Source organism: Echinops telfairi, unplaced genomic scaffold, assembly GCF_000313985.2.
Source record: "Echinops telfairi isolate 266 unplaced genomic scaffold, ASM31398v2 ScPeMD7_7424;HRSCAF=8462, whole genome shotgun sequence".
NCBI lineage: Eukaryota > Metazoa > Chordata > Mammalia > Afrosoricida > Tenrecidae > Echinops > Echinops telfairi.
Genome location: NW_022111324.1, coordinates 92,945,373 through 92,960,378, shown reverse-complemented (window position 1 = coordinate 92,960,378; position 15,006 = coordinate 92,945,373). Strand labels below are relative to the sequence as shown.

The 15,006-nt window shown below is 36.8% G+C and overlaps 1 protein-coding gene across 1 annotated transcript in view; it reads right to left on the bottom strand.

Moving 5' to 3' along the window:
• The window catches only part of TARBP1 (TAR (HIV-1) RNA binding protein 1), a 132,144-nt gene that overhangs the window by 62,419 nt on the left and 54,719 nt on the right, over positions 1-15,006 (bottom strand). The window contains exons 15-16 of the mRNA XM_045298216.1: positions 12,051-12,148; positions 209-370 (exon numbers count right to left, since the gene is read on the bottom strand). Of these exons, the coding sequence (XP_045154151.1) occupies positions 209-370; positions 12,051-12,148 (260 nt within the window). The remainder of the gene's footprint in view (positions 1-208; positions 371-12,050; positions 12,149-15,006) is intronic.

Here is a 15,006-nt window from a genome sequence, read left to right as displayed (position 1 = left end):
ATTATTATTATATTTTAATTCCATTTTACCACAAACTTTTTGGATCCTTTTCATATTATGGTAATATTCCCAATCTTAATCAATTATCACCAAAGAGTATTATTTAACTGCAAGTAAATATTATAACATCAAAATATTGCATACAATTTAACATGTATGCCACATGTGGCATACTCAACCCACAAAATCTTGAGTTTAAGCTGATTACCTGCCCACTGTTCATCTCTTGAAGATGTTGAATAGATGCATTTTTCAAAGAAGAAATCACTTTCCATATATGGTTACCTCTTTTTAACCCAACTTTCTGATGGAGATTTATAAGCTCAGTCAATACCATTAGGTATAAATGGCAACGATCCAGATCTGAAACCTAAGACAAACATTAAAATGTTTATGGGTACATGATTTTCATAGACTGTGAGAGTGAAGGCCAGGCATAAATTAGTTAAAGTACTAAAAGAAGATATTTATGAGAGAAATGTCATTTCCTTCAAGAAGTCTATAATAATCAATCTTTGCAGAACTATGGGCATCCTTCTCTGGGTTTGTAGTAGTGATTTTACATTCAGCATTGCTATCACACTTTAATCACAATTTTATCCTCTATTGCCTACCTATATATATCATGAGACACTAGAAGAACCATGTTCTATCAATTCCTGCCAGCACGTCACAACAATTATAACAGTTACCACACTTCCTTCTTTTTTAACTGTCAGCTCTCAAACGGAAGATTATGGCCTCATTTTCTTAATAAATAGACTAACTTTGGAAGGTTAAAACTTCCCCAAAGTCCCACACCTAATTAGGGGAAGAAACAAGTTCTATGTAGCTCTATCACTCACCAGCTCTGTGACCCAGGACAACTTACCTCGTTTCTCTGACTGGGATTCCTTATCCAGAAAACAGGAATAGTGCCCATTATGGTTTGTTTGAAAGAATTAAGTGAGAGTTAGTACATTAAAGCTTTAGCTTAATAGCTAAATTACTTTAATGGCCTTAATTAACATCACTATAGTAACTTGCCTCCTCTAGCACAAAAAAGCACTTAATTCATGAATTTAATCGATTTTAATGCAGTAATCACTATATGCCAGGCATTCTGTATGATGATAGTATAAAATATAGATGTAAGGTAAAACTATTGGTGACAGAGCTTCTTCAATCATACTGTACGACAAACAAGACAGAAAGGTATTTCCAATACAAACAAGACTACTAAATGTAAGTTTCAGTGGAAATTCTAGAACAATAGACTACTATGAAGAGGTAATAGGCTGTCCACATCTGAATGATTAGCCACTGCAAACCTTAGGAACAGCAGAGAAACATTCTCAGATATACTGAAAACCTTATGAACAACAGTAGAACATTGTTAGATATTAAAGTTAATGATGGAAGATGAGCCTCTCAGGTTGAAAGGTGCTCAAAATAGGACACCGGAGGAAGAGCTGTCTTCTCAAACGAGAGTCAATCATAATGACATGAAGTGAGAAGAACCAGCTACAAACATCCATCAATAATCAGAATGTGGAATTTAGGAGATATGACTGCGAAAATTAGAAATAATAAAAAATGAAACAGAATATAGAAAGCCCAGTATCTGAGGCATGAGTGAACAGAAATGTGCTGCTATTGGCCATTATGAATGAGAAAACCATATGGTTTGCTATGCTGCTAATAAATTCAAGAAGAATGGCTTCACATTCAATGTCAAAAAGAATAGCCATCTGTGAATGAATAGTATCTACAAATATTAATAATCTATGACTAATACTGTCTATGAATGAATGCCATCTGTGAATAATATCCATAGGCATACAAGGAAATCCAATCAATACAACTATTATCCAAATTTAACACCAACAACTAAAAGTAATGAGGAAATTGAAGAATTATGCAAGCCTTTTCACTGTAAAATTGATCAAACATGCAATCAAGATTCATTTATTATTGTTGATTGCAATGCAAAAGTTGGATGGAAAAGTAATTGGAATATATAGCCTTGTGATAGAAATGAAGCTGGAGATCATGTAGAACTTTTTGTAAGACCAACATATTTCTTCATTGAAAATACCTTTCCAGGAAGTGGTGTTAACAAACCCAGGGAACAAAGGCACAAGTGATCCAAAATCGGTGGCGAGGAGTGGGTAGGAGGCCTGGAAGCGCTTGATCAAGGGCAACATAACCGAGAGGAATTACTGAAACCCAAATGAAGGCTGAGCATGATAGTGGGACAAGAGGAAAGTAAAAAGAAATAAGAGGAAAGAACTAGGACATTTATAGAGGTCTAAATACAGGCATGGACATATGTAAATATATTTATATATGATGGGGAAAAAGATCTATGTGCATATATGTATAGGTTTAGTATTAAGGTAGCAGATGGACACTGGATCTCTACTCAAGTACTCCCTCAATGCAAGAATACTTTGTTCTATTAAACTAGCATTCCATGATGCTCACCTTCCTGACATGATTGAAGACAAAGCAGGTGCATAAGCAAATGTGGTGAACAAAGCTGATGGAGCCTGGCTATCAAAAGATACAGTGTCTGGGGTCTTAAAGGCTTGAGGTAAACAAGCAGCCATCTAGCTGAGAAGCAACAAAGCCCACATGGAAGCAGCACACCAGCCTATGTGATCACAAGGTGTTGATGAGATCAAGTATCAGGCATCAAAGAACAAAAAAATCATATCATTGTGAATGAGAGGGAGTGAGGAGTGGGAACCCAAAGCCCATCTGTAGGCAACTGGACACCCCCTTACAGAAGGGTCTCGGGGTGGAGATGTGCTAGTCAGGGTGCAATGTAGCAATGATGAAACATACAACTTTCCTCTAGTTCTTAAATGCTTCTTCCTACCCCCACTATCATGATCCCAATTCTACCTTACAAATCTGGCTAGAACAGAGGATGTACACTAGTACAGATAGGAACTGGAAACACAGGGAATCCAGTACAAATGAAGTCCTCTGGACCAGTGCTGAGAGTGGTGATACTGGGAGGGTGTAGGGAAGGTGGGGTAGAAAGGGGGAACCGACCACAAGGATCTACATATAACCCCCTCCTTGGAAGACGGACAACAGAAAAGTGGGTGAAGGGAGACGTTGGACATGGCAAAATAATAATTTATAAATTATCAAGGGTTCATGTGGGAGGGGAAAAGACCAAGATCTCAAGTAGAAAACAAATGTTTTGAGAATCATGGCAACAAAGGTACAAATGTGCTCGACACAATGGATGGATGTATGGATTGTGGTAAGAGTTGTATGAGCCCCCAACAAAATGATTTTTTTAAAAAAGAAACTACCTTTCGAACAACATAAATGACAATTATACATGTGGATTTCACCAGATGAAATATACAGAAATCAAAATGAGTACATCTGTGAGGAGAGATAACAGAAGCACAGTATCAGATAGATCTTGACTGAGAGCAGAGAACACTAAAAAAATGCTTACTTGTGTTCTATTTACAAGTAGCCCAGGTGGCACAGTAGGTTATGCACTGTATTGCTAACCTGAAGGTCAGCAGTTCTAAAGTACCAGCCATGAGAAAGATGAGGCTTAATTCTCCTATATACCGTTGCAGATCCAGAAAGCTACAGGGGCAGTTATTCTCCATCTTTTATGATTATTAAGAGATGGAATTGACACCATTAGAGTGAGCTTATGTTTTATTCACTACACAAAGGAATTTGTGCAGATCATAAATTATGGCTAGCACTAAGAAGAGAATTGCAGAACATGTAATTGTGCTCATGTGGAGCCAGTACATGGATCAAGAGGTAGTCATTTGAATAGAGCAATGGAATATTACGTGCTTCAAAATCAGGAAAGCTGTGCATTGGGGTTATATCCTGTCACCATACTTGGTCAATTTGCATGCTCTACAGATTATCAGAAAATGGACTAGATGAAGAATGAAGCATCAGGATTGGAGGGAGGTTTATTAACAATCTTCGACAAGCAGAGGATATAACTTTGCTTGCTGTAAGTAAAGAGGACTTGAAGAACTTGCTCATGATAATGAAGGATTGATTATAGCCTTCAACAGGAATTGCAATTCAATGTAAAGAAAACTGAAATCCTCAAATGGACCAATAGATAACATCATGATAAACAGAAAAGATTGAAGTAGTGAAGGATTTCATCTTGCTTGGGTCCACAATCCACAATCATGGAAGCAGCAGTCAAGCAACACATTTTACTGGGAAAATCTGCTGCACAAGACCTATTAAACATTGAAGTGTTAAAGAGTAAGGAAGTCACTTTAAGGACTAAAATGTGCCTAACCCAAGACATGGTATTTTCAATTGCCTCTTAAGCATGTTAAAGTTGGACTCTGAGTAAGGAAAACTGAAGAGCTGATGCATCAATTGAACTGTAGTGCTGGTGAAGAATATTGAAAGTACCATGGACTGCCAGAACAACAAATCCATCTTGGAAGAACAGCCAGAATCCTCCTTGAAAGTGAGGTTGGCAAGCCTTTTTTCTCATGTATTTTGGACATATCAGAAGAAACTAGTTCCTGTAGAAGGGCATCATGTTTGGTAAAGTGGCCAGGCAGTGAAAAAGAGGAAGACCCTGAACAAATGGCTTGGCATCGTGGCTACAACAATGGGCTCAAACATCAAAACTGAGAGGGTGGCACAAGGCTACGCAGTTTTCATCCTTTTTTGCACAGGGTCACTATGAGTCAGAAATGACTTGAAATTTAACAAGGTTTAGTGACAGATTAAACCTAAATTATGTGAGTGAGAGATAAAGGTGCCAGAGTGTTTCAGGCTTGAGAAACTGGTTAAGTGATACACTCGCTAAGAAAAAAAATCTTGAAGTGAATTCAAATAGCCTATTTACAGGATTAATAAGGTGTTTAGTTTTGAGTAGAATAATTCTCTTCAATGTGAGAAGTTCAACCCCAGTTATCAAGTAACAAATGGATGAATAGTTCTTAAGCTCAGCAGACAGGTCCAAGTGAAGACAGAAATGTGAGTGTCACTGAACAACGGCAGCTAGGGAAGTGGATGAGCTCACCTAAACGTAGTAAAGAGGATGGGAAAAAGAAGAGGCCAGGAGAAGTCATTAAAAGATCTAACTAAAGGATATATACTACAGAATAAATTTTCAAAAGAAAAATTAAAATGATAGCCAGAGATGGGGGGAGGACAGAGTATTTCAAAAATGACATGATCATCAGTGTCCAGTAGGCAAGGAAATGAAGAAAAGTTCAAGGTTGGTAACAAAGGGGTCACTGATGACTTAAAAATTGTTTTTTAATATAATTTCCTGGCAGACAATTGTTCCATTTTTAGAAATTACTTATTTCTGACATGATGTCAGGATAAAAAGTAGGATTAGGAGACAAAAATGGGGTGCTAGAACGGAACATGGAAATAAGAATGCTCTTTCAAAGTAAGAGATTCTTAAGATCAAAACACTCATGAAACTAATGCAGGAGAAAAGGTTAGAAATACAGAAAAGAAAGGATAATCAAAAGGCACTGTAGAGATAGAAGAGAATGGAATCCTGATTGCTTTACTTTGTTGCCAAAGGAAAGGAAAACAGATTCCCGTGTGGGTGAGAGAGCAGGGTGAAGGTATACATTTGGTAACCTACAACCAAGGACATTCCAGGTGGCTACGATTTCCTCTGCGAATTGAGAAAAGAAGCAGTGTGTGCTGGAACTAGTAACACTAAGTCCAAGAGCTATTCCTATCTCCTTCCTTCCAAACAGTGCCTTATGTTTTAACTTGCCTTGGAAACAGGTTGGTGCTATAAATCAGGATTTATTTTCCTCCAAAGAGCACTAATAACGTGAAGGAATAAAATGAAAGATTTTAAACATTATGCTTTCAGTTTCGTATTTATAGCCTCAAATTCCAAAAACCCCCAAATATTTATGTTATAGGATGGCTATATATATATATATATGTATGGGCTCATTATATTTCTAAAGTATCTGTCTGAAATTTTTCATAATAAAAAGGTAAATATAATGATAATGAGGTGATACTACAACAAATATATACACAAACACTATCAAATACCTGCTCTATCAAATATCTTGGAAATTATGTGTGTTGTTAGGCAAGTTATTAACTATTAAGTACTACTAACAATTTCTTGATAAGAATTTAAACTAAAGAAAAACGTTTCTGATCTCAAAGTTTTTTATCTTTGTTACTTCCTTGCCTTTCAACTTTCAGTAAAAAAACCTGAAAGTTTTCACATTTCAGCATGTTTTCTACTTATGAAACAAAGGTACATAACTATGTATTCTTGTTTTTAGCATGAACTTAGCATGTATGTCACACAAAAAACTTAGGTCAGTTTCGATTTTACTTCCTTTTCTTCAGGACCATTGGTGAGAGTGGCAATACCAGGAGGGTCGAGGGAGGGTGGGGTAGAAAGGGAGAACCGATTACAGGGATCTGCATATAACCTCCTCCCTGGGGGACAGACAAAAGAAAAGTGGGTGAAGGGAGACATCGGACAGTGTAAGATAAGACAAAATAATTTATAAATTATCAAGGGTTTATGAGGGAGGGGGGAAAAATGAGGAGCTGATGCCAGGGGCTTAAATGGTGAGCAAATATTTTGAGAATTAGGGCAATGCATGTACAAATGTGCTTTATACAATTAATGTATGGATTGTGATGAGATGAGCCCCCAATAAAATGATTAAAAAACAAACTTGAATCATTTATTTCTGCTCTGATCTTTGTTTGCTTCTAGTATTTGAGGATTTGTGTTGCTGTTTTGTTCAAAATGTTGTAGGTCTTCTGTCAAGGTACTTATTTATTTTTCATATTTACTTAATTTTATTTGGGACTCGTACAGCTCTTATCACAATCCATAGTCATCCATTGTATCAAGCACATTTATCATTCTTTTTGATGTGTACACTTATTGCTATAAATTGCCCTGAGAAATGCTTTTTGCTGTGTCCCAGATAGTTTATGTTGTTTCATTCTGCTTTTTTTTCCCCCAGACTATTTTTTTAAATCATTTTATTGGGGGCTCGTACAATTCTTATCACAATCCATACATACATCCATTGTGTCAAGCACATTTGTACATCTGTTGTCCTCATTCTCAAAACATGTGCTTTCTACTTGAGCCCTTGTTATCAACTCATTTTTCCCCACCCTCCCCCCTCACGAACCCTTGATAATTTATAAATTATTTTGTCATATCTTAAACTGTCTGACATTTCCCTTCACCCACTTTTCTGTGGTCCATCCCCCAGGGAGGGGGTTATATGTAGATTGTGATCAGTTCCCCCTTTCTACCCCACCTTCTTCACCCTCCCAGTATCGCCACTCACCACTGGTCCTGAAGGGATCATCCGCCCTGGATTCCCTGTGTTTCCTGTTCCTATCTGTACCAATGTACATCCTCTGGTCTAGCCAGATTTGTAAGGTAGAATTGGGATCATGATAGTGGTGGGGGTAAGGGGGAGGAAGCATTTAAGAACTAGAGGAAAGTTGTATGTTTCATCGTTGCTAGCACCGACTTACTCGTCTGCTGCCCCAGACCCTTATGTAAGTGGGTGTCACATTGCCTACAGATGGGCTGTAGGCCTCCACTCTGCACTCACCCTCATTCACAATATTTTTTGTTCTTTGATGCCTGATACCTTCAACACCTCATGGTCACACAGGCTGGTGTGCTTCTTCCATGTGGGCTTTGTTGCTTCTCAGCTAGATGGCCACTTGTTTATCTTCAAGCCTTTAAGACCACAGATGCTATATCTTTTGATAGCCAGGCACCATCAGCTTTCTTCATATCTGCTTATGCACACATTTGTCTTCAGTGATCTTGTGGGGAAGGCAAGCATCATGGAATGTCAGTTTAAAAGAACAAAGTATTCTTGCATTGAGGGAATACTTGAGTTGGAGGTCCAGTGTCCATGTGCTGCCTTAATACTATCTATAAATATATGCACATAGATCTATTTCCCCACTATCCTATATAAATATATTTACCTATGTACATGCCTGTATTTAGACCTCTAGAAATACCCTTTGCCTCCTAATACTTTCCTCTATTTCCTTTTACTTTCTTCTTGTCCCACTATCATGCTCAGCCTTCATTTGGTTTTCAGTAATTTCTCTTGGTTATACTGCCCTTGCTGAATCCCTACCAGGCCTCTCACACGCTCCTTGCCACTAATTTTGGATCACTTGTTGCTCCCTTATCTACTTGTTTCAAGGAATTTTTAAGTTGTGCCCTTTATTTCTGCAGTTACTCAGTGGTTTTTAAGTCCATGTAATTGATTCTTTCTATTTGATCCTATTATTGGTTTACAATTTTACAGCATTGTGATCCAAAAAGACGGTTTTGGAGTATCTGTGTTTTTCAATTCATTGATGCTCACTTTATGGATTAGCATATGATCTATTTTGAAGTACATTCCATTTGCACTGGAAAAAATTAATTGCACGTTGTTGGGTGAAATGTTCTATAGATGTTTAAGAAATCAAGTTAACTGTGTTTAGTTCTGTGTCTTTTTTTATTTTCTTTCTAGTTGACCTGTCTTTTTTCAAAAGTGATATATTAAAGTCTCATATTGTAGTTATAGTTCATTTGTCTCTCCAGTTCTATGAGTTTGATTAATGTATTTTGAAAGTCTTTCATTGGGTAAGTAGATTTTTAAGATGGCATGCTTTCTTGTTCAAATGTGGCTTTCATCACTATTTAATGGCTTTCTGACTCTCGTGATGGATTTTACTCTGATGTCTGTTAATATTGCTACTCCAGCTTTCTATTGACTACCATTAAATTGATATATTCATGTTTTCTTATCCATTCTTCTAGTCTCTATCATAACTGGCAAATTTAAAGCATTTATACTCACTGTTATTAAGGGTGGGTTTACTGTTGTCATTGTTATATATTTATAATATTGTTGGTTTGTTAATCATAATTTTCTGAGTAGCTTTCCTTCTGTTTAGAAATTTTCTTGTGAATGTTTTTCTTTCTTTTTTATCTTACTCTTTTATAGGATTTTATAGTTTTCCTCTTATTTTGTTAAAGTTTTAGAGTTTTTTAGTTAAGTTTTTAAAATTGTTTTCTTTCCAAATGTAAGAGTTTTGTTGTCTTTTGTGAACTACTGGCATCTTCTCTGCTTGACTACTTAATATCTACTCTGTTCCCTCTTTCATTTTTTGTTGTCTTTATTATAAATTGTTACTCATAGTTCCATATTTTTATATAGCTGTTTTACTTTGTGTATTAGTTGCTTAGGATTTCTTGATAATGTCTTCTACAATGACTTTATATTGCTGTCTGTTATTCTCTGTCCAAACAAGCTCTTTAGTATTTTTTTGTAAGGCTGGTCTTGTTTTTGCAAATTCCTTTTATTTTTTCTTGTCTGAAAAGTATTTCTACTTCATATTTGATGGTTAATTGTGCTGGATATAGGACACTTGATTGGCAGTTTTTTTTTATTTCTTTAAAGATTCTGAATACATTTAATCCACTGCCTTCTTGTTTACATGGTTCCATGGTTCCTTGCCTATAAGGAAAATCTAACCTTAGTCTTACTGGATAGCATTTGTAGGCGATTATTCTCTCTACCCCAGCTTCTGTCCTCTCCTTTGATGTTAAAGTCTGACTCTGATGTGGCATGATGATTCTCTTTGGTGTTTTCTAGACTTCATGGATAACTTTGTTTTCTGTCATAATGTTAAGGAAATTCTATTTCAGTACTTCACTTATTCTCTCTGGTTATTTTTATTCTTCCTATTCTGGAATGTTTATCAAATGGAACTTGTTCCTTTTGACAGTTTCTGAAAGAATTCTGAGATTTCATATATTTTTAATGTCTTTAATAGTTGGATCTTTATTTTGGTCTCAAGAGATTTATCTTCAAGATCAGTAATTCATGCATCTATTGTTTCAATTCTTTTGTTTCAATCTTTCAGAATATTATCCATTTCTAGCATCTTAGTGCATGCATGTCCTTTGATTTTCTATCTGGAGTTGTATTAGTATTCCAAGTTGTTATTTTGTCAGATTGCTCTTGTAGTGCTTTCCTGAGCTCCTCTATCTTCTGTTATTTTTGTATTTCTGTCAAAGTTTTCCTCCATTCATTTAAAACAGATGAAAATCATTCTCCTAAACTTCCTTAAAGGATGATCTAAAACCCTTTCTTCTTCCAAGACCTCTTCTGTAACTAAGTCTGCATATACTCCACTCAATTGTGCCAGTTTCTCCTGTTTTCACAAGTGCACAGGGATTGGGGCTGCTGCTTTCAAGACATGATGCTTTTCTATTTGCTCCTGGAATGTACAACATTCCCTGCACACATGTTGAAGTTCTTGAAGAGTCAAGGGTGGATAAGTTGTATGGCAATAATCTATCCTGAGGGACTGACTGAAATAGTTACTGTAAACACTGCCTCCATCAACACCCTGGTTTGATCATAAAGTTGACTCCTGAGCTTTCAGGGAGTGTAGGCCAATGATCAGTATAACTGACATGAAGGGGGAAAGAAGAGTACCTAAGACACTGCTCACCTGCCTACCTGTATTCATCTGTACACCAGCAGGTACAGGGTCTCTGACCGTGAGGAACGCAGTGTCTCTGAATTCTAAGTCCACAACGAGATGTTTCAAACTCCTATGCTAATCTCCCCTGAAACAGGTTCACCTGATCTTGCACTCCCGCAGGGTTATTATAGTCTAGTCCCAAGAGTTCCAGCTGGTTTTGAGAGTCAACCACCAGCCAATCTGAATCTCTTCTATTTTCCAGAATGCAGTGAGTGTGGGCTGTGACTCTTTGAACCATAAGGTGCAGGGAATCTGAATTTTCCTGCCTGAGCTGGGCCCCCGCCCACCCCACCAGCATGAACTTGCCTCCCACTCTGCCTAGAAGTATGTTGGTAAAGAAGTACTCGTATGGTTAGTGCTGGGGTGAGCGTGGAGATAATACATCACCTCCCCTTTTCCTCTCTCCTCTGCTGAGGGAGAAAGGCAGCTCCAGTGAGCGCCATGGGGGCAGCACAAACTCTGTGGCCCTCTTTTTGGTTCTTTGTGGTGGTTCCTCTCTCTGAAGGCCCAGACTGTAATTGGTAGAGGTTTCTGTTCTTCGGGGAAGGTTTAGAACTTAGATACCGGAGTTGTCGTCACTATTTCTGAAGTTTTGTTTGAAGACGGTTTTACAGAGCCTTCTGCTATGCAGCCATGTTTTCCCCCTCAACAATGTATTCCAGTAGCTCATTGCCATAGCATCAACGACAACTCAGTGACCCCATAGGACAGGGAAGAACTGCCCCTGTGAGTTTCCGCGACTGTAATTGTAATCTTCATGGGAATAGAAAGCCCAATTTTTCTCCATTGGAGCAGATGGTGGTTTCGAACTGCTTACCATGCAGTTTGCTGCCCAATGCATAGCCACTATGCTACCAGGGATCCTTAGTGTATTCTAATATAAGTTATTAAATATAGTTCCTCATTTTAGTAAAAATTATAATCATTCTACTTGCTTCAGCATTGTCCTTACAGATTCTCAATGAAATAAATATATAGAGAAAGCTAGACAGATAGGTACGTTATTTCTCTATAGTTCAGACCTACTGTTCTCAACCCTACATGTATTTCAGAATCACTTATGGAGCTTTAAAATGATATATATTGCTACCTATACTCATCTCAAACTTATCAAATCAGAATCTTTGTATATTGGGTCCAATCTCTGTATGAAGGGGTTTCCCAAAATTGTAAAAAATGGAATTAAAAAATGAAATTTTTAAAAGAAGTTTGAAGTTCCCCTCATACACAGAATATACTATCTCAAACATCTCAAATCTATAAAAAGACTTTGTTGTCTCCATTTTACTGATGAGAAAACTAAGGCTCAGAAAAGCTGAACTTATTAATAAATGCACATGGGAAAAGGTGTACTTCTTTTGCTTCTTAAGGCTTCCTCTTGAAAAAATATCACATTAAAATAATTTTCTTTTCAACTTAAAACAATGTCTGCTAATCAGTAATTATTCAAATACTGGTGAACAGAAAAAGGAATTTCAATGAAAACTTACCATACTTAGTTCATTCATAGTAAGTCTTCTGAGAAGAAATTCAGAAATGCTCTCTGTAGCAGACATGACAAAGTTCTGAAGAAGATTAAATACTTCATCTGTATGGAAAGAAAAGCGTGAAAATGAAAATAAAAATGAGCTCCTGGATACTAAAAACCACGATATGCTAATAAAATACAATTACATGAAGCATCCACCACTCCTCTGACAATGTGTTGTACTATGGAGCTTACATGTTGCTGTGATGCTAGAAGGTATGTCACTGTTATGCCACTGGTACTTTAATACTAGCAGAGACATCCATGGTGGCAGTTTTCAGCACAGCTGACTAGGAAGGACTTGGTGATCCACTTCAAAGTACAACTGTCCAGTGAGAACATCATGAACAACAGTGGAACATTTGTTTGATACAGTGCCAAAAGATGAGCCCTTTAGGCTGGAAGGCATTTAGTGTGACTCTGGTCACGTTGTCTACTCAGAGTCAACCTCAATTACAAATGGAGTACAGCCTTCAGAATTATGATTCAATGTGAGAAGAAACAGCTACAACCATCCATTAATATTTGGAATGTAGAATGTATAAAGTATGAATCTAGGAAATCTGTAGGTCGTCAAAATAAAATGGAACACATAAAGATCTATATCCTAAGTATTAATGAGCTGAAATGGACTGCTATTGACCATTTTGAGCCTGACATTCATACAGTCTGCTATGTTGGCAATGTTATTGCATTCACTATCAAAAAGAACATTTAAGATCTTGAAGTACAACACTGTTAGTGATAAGAAAATATCTATAGACCTACAAGGAAGACAAGTTAATCTAATTTATTCAAACTTACATACTAACCTCTAACGTCAAAGATGAAGAGATTGAAGATTCTTACCAACTTCTACAGTCTGAAACTGATCAAACATGCAATCAAGAGGCACTGATAATTATTGATTGGCATATACAAAAGCTGAGTTTGAAGAAAAAGGATATGCAGTTGTAAATATATAGCCTTGGTGATAGAAATTATGCTGGAGGTAATTCAATAGAACTTGCAAGACCAGCAACTTAATTACTGTAAATACCCTTTTTCCAATAATATAAATGTTGACTACACACATGGACTTCACAGAAGTAAAACACAGGAATCAAACCAACTACATCTGTGGAAAGAGATGATTAAAAAAAATCATTATCATCTGTCAGAACAAGACCAGTGGCTGGCTGACCGTGAAGAGACCATCTATAGCTCATGTGCATCTATAGTACATGTTGACGCTGAACAAAATTAAAACCATGAGAGCAAAGTCTAACCTTGAATATATTACACTTGAATTTAAACTATCTCAAGAAAAGATATGATCAACTGAACACTAATGACTGAAAGCAGATAAGCTGTGGGATGACATCAAGAACATCAAACATGAAGAAAGCAAAAGGTCATTCAGAAGACAGGAAAGAAAGAAAAGACCACACAGATGTTAGATGAGAATCTGATGCAATACAGGAATCTGCAATACAGGAAAACTAAAGTGGCTGGAAAAGACAATGAGTAAAAGAGCTGGAAAGAACATTTCAATGGCCAGCTCATTAAGACGAAGTATATTATAATAAATGTGCAAGATCTGGAGTTAGAAACATACTCTGCATTTATCAGGTTGAAAGAAGCCCCCCAAAATTTTAAGCACTGAGTTGAAATATTGAAAGATTCTGTAAGTAAGATATTGAGTGGAACTGGAGCATCAAAAGAATACAGAGTAACTTATTTCAAAAGTTATTGTTCAACATTCATTCACATAAGAAGGTAGCATATGATCGAGGAAGGAGTAAGTCCAAACTACAAACAATATATTTTACTGGGAAAATTTGCTGTAAAAGACCCATTTTAAAGCACTAAGAGTAAGGATGCCATTTTGAGGACTAATGTGAGTCATAATATTTTCAAATGCCTTGTATCCATGTAAAATCTGTACAATGAATCTGGAAAACGGAAGAACTGATGCCTTTGATTACGGTGTAGGTGAAGAAGATTGAATGTCTCATAGACTGCCAGAAGAAAGAACATTTGTACTGGAAAACGTATAAATAGAAGGCTCCTTTGAAGCATTTAAAATCCTACTTTTGGATAAGATAGAGACCTAACACTCTCTTTTCAGTAAATACAATTACAGTATCTGGACTGAAGGTGTAACACAGCCATTTGAGAATTCTTAAAGGTAATCAGAATATTCAAGAAGACCAGAATTTGAAGTAACACAAAAACAAATAGGCTTTCTAATTTTATTCTTTCAGATCCTCCTGTAGATTGTAACTACCTACCAGAGGAGTCATGAAAATGGGCAGCAGAATGGGTAACTAAAACCCCAACTTTCTGACCAGATGATCTGAAGAGAGAGCTTCAGGCAAGCAGACAGTGAGCACCGAGGAAATAGAGAGGAGCTAGAAAAATCAGCTGTAGAAATTCGTTTTGAATTCCTAGATTTAGCCTCCACCACCTCACCCGAGGTCTACATGCAAAATCCTGGCATTAATTAGCCTAGCAAAGACTTTCAGATCTGAATTGCCCAGAACACTTGTCCAATGAAGCATGGGTAGAATAGATGCAAATAGCATAAAAGGAATTTGCAAACAAATGCAATGGTAGCAACACTCAAAGACTGGATTAGAACTTGAGATCTGAGTATTGAGGTTGACTGCCTGCTAAATAAAAGGATCAACGTTCTCCATAGCATTGAAATAAGATCCAGTCTCAAAACATAAAAATCAAAATTGGTAAGGTACAATCCAACTTATTCAGCATATGAAGAGCTAAGAAAATCTCAGCTCACATGGGAAAAAACAACGCCAGATGACGTAGAATAATCTGAAAATACTTTAAAGCAGCTACTATGATGATGGGGAAATATATCTATGTACATATAGTTATAGATTTAGTATTAAGGTAGCAGATGGACACTGGGCCTC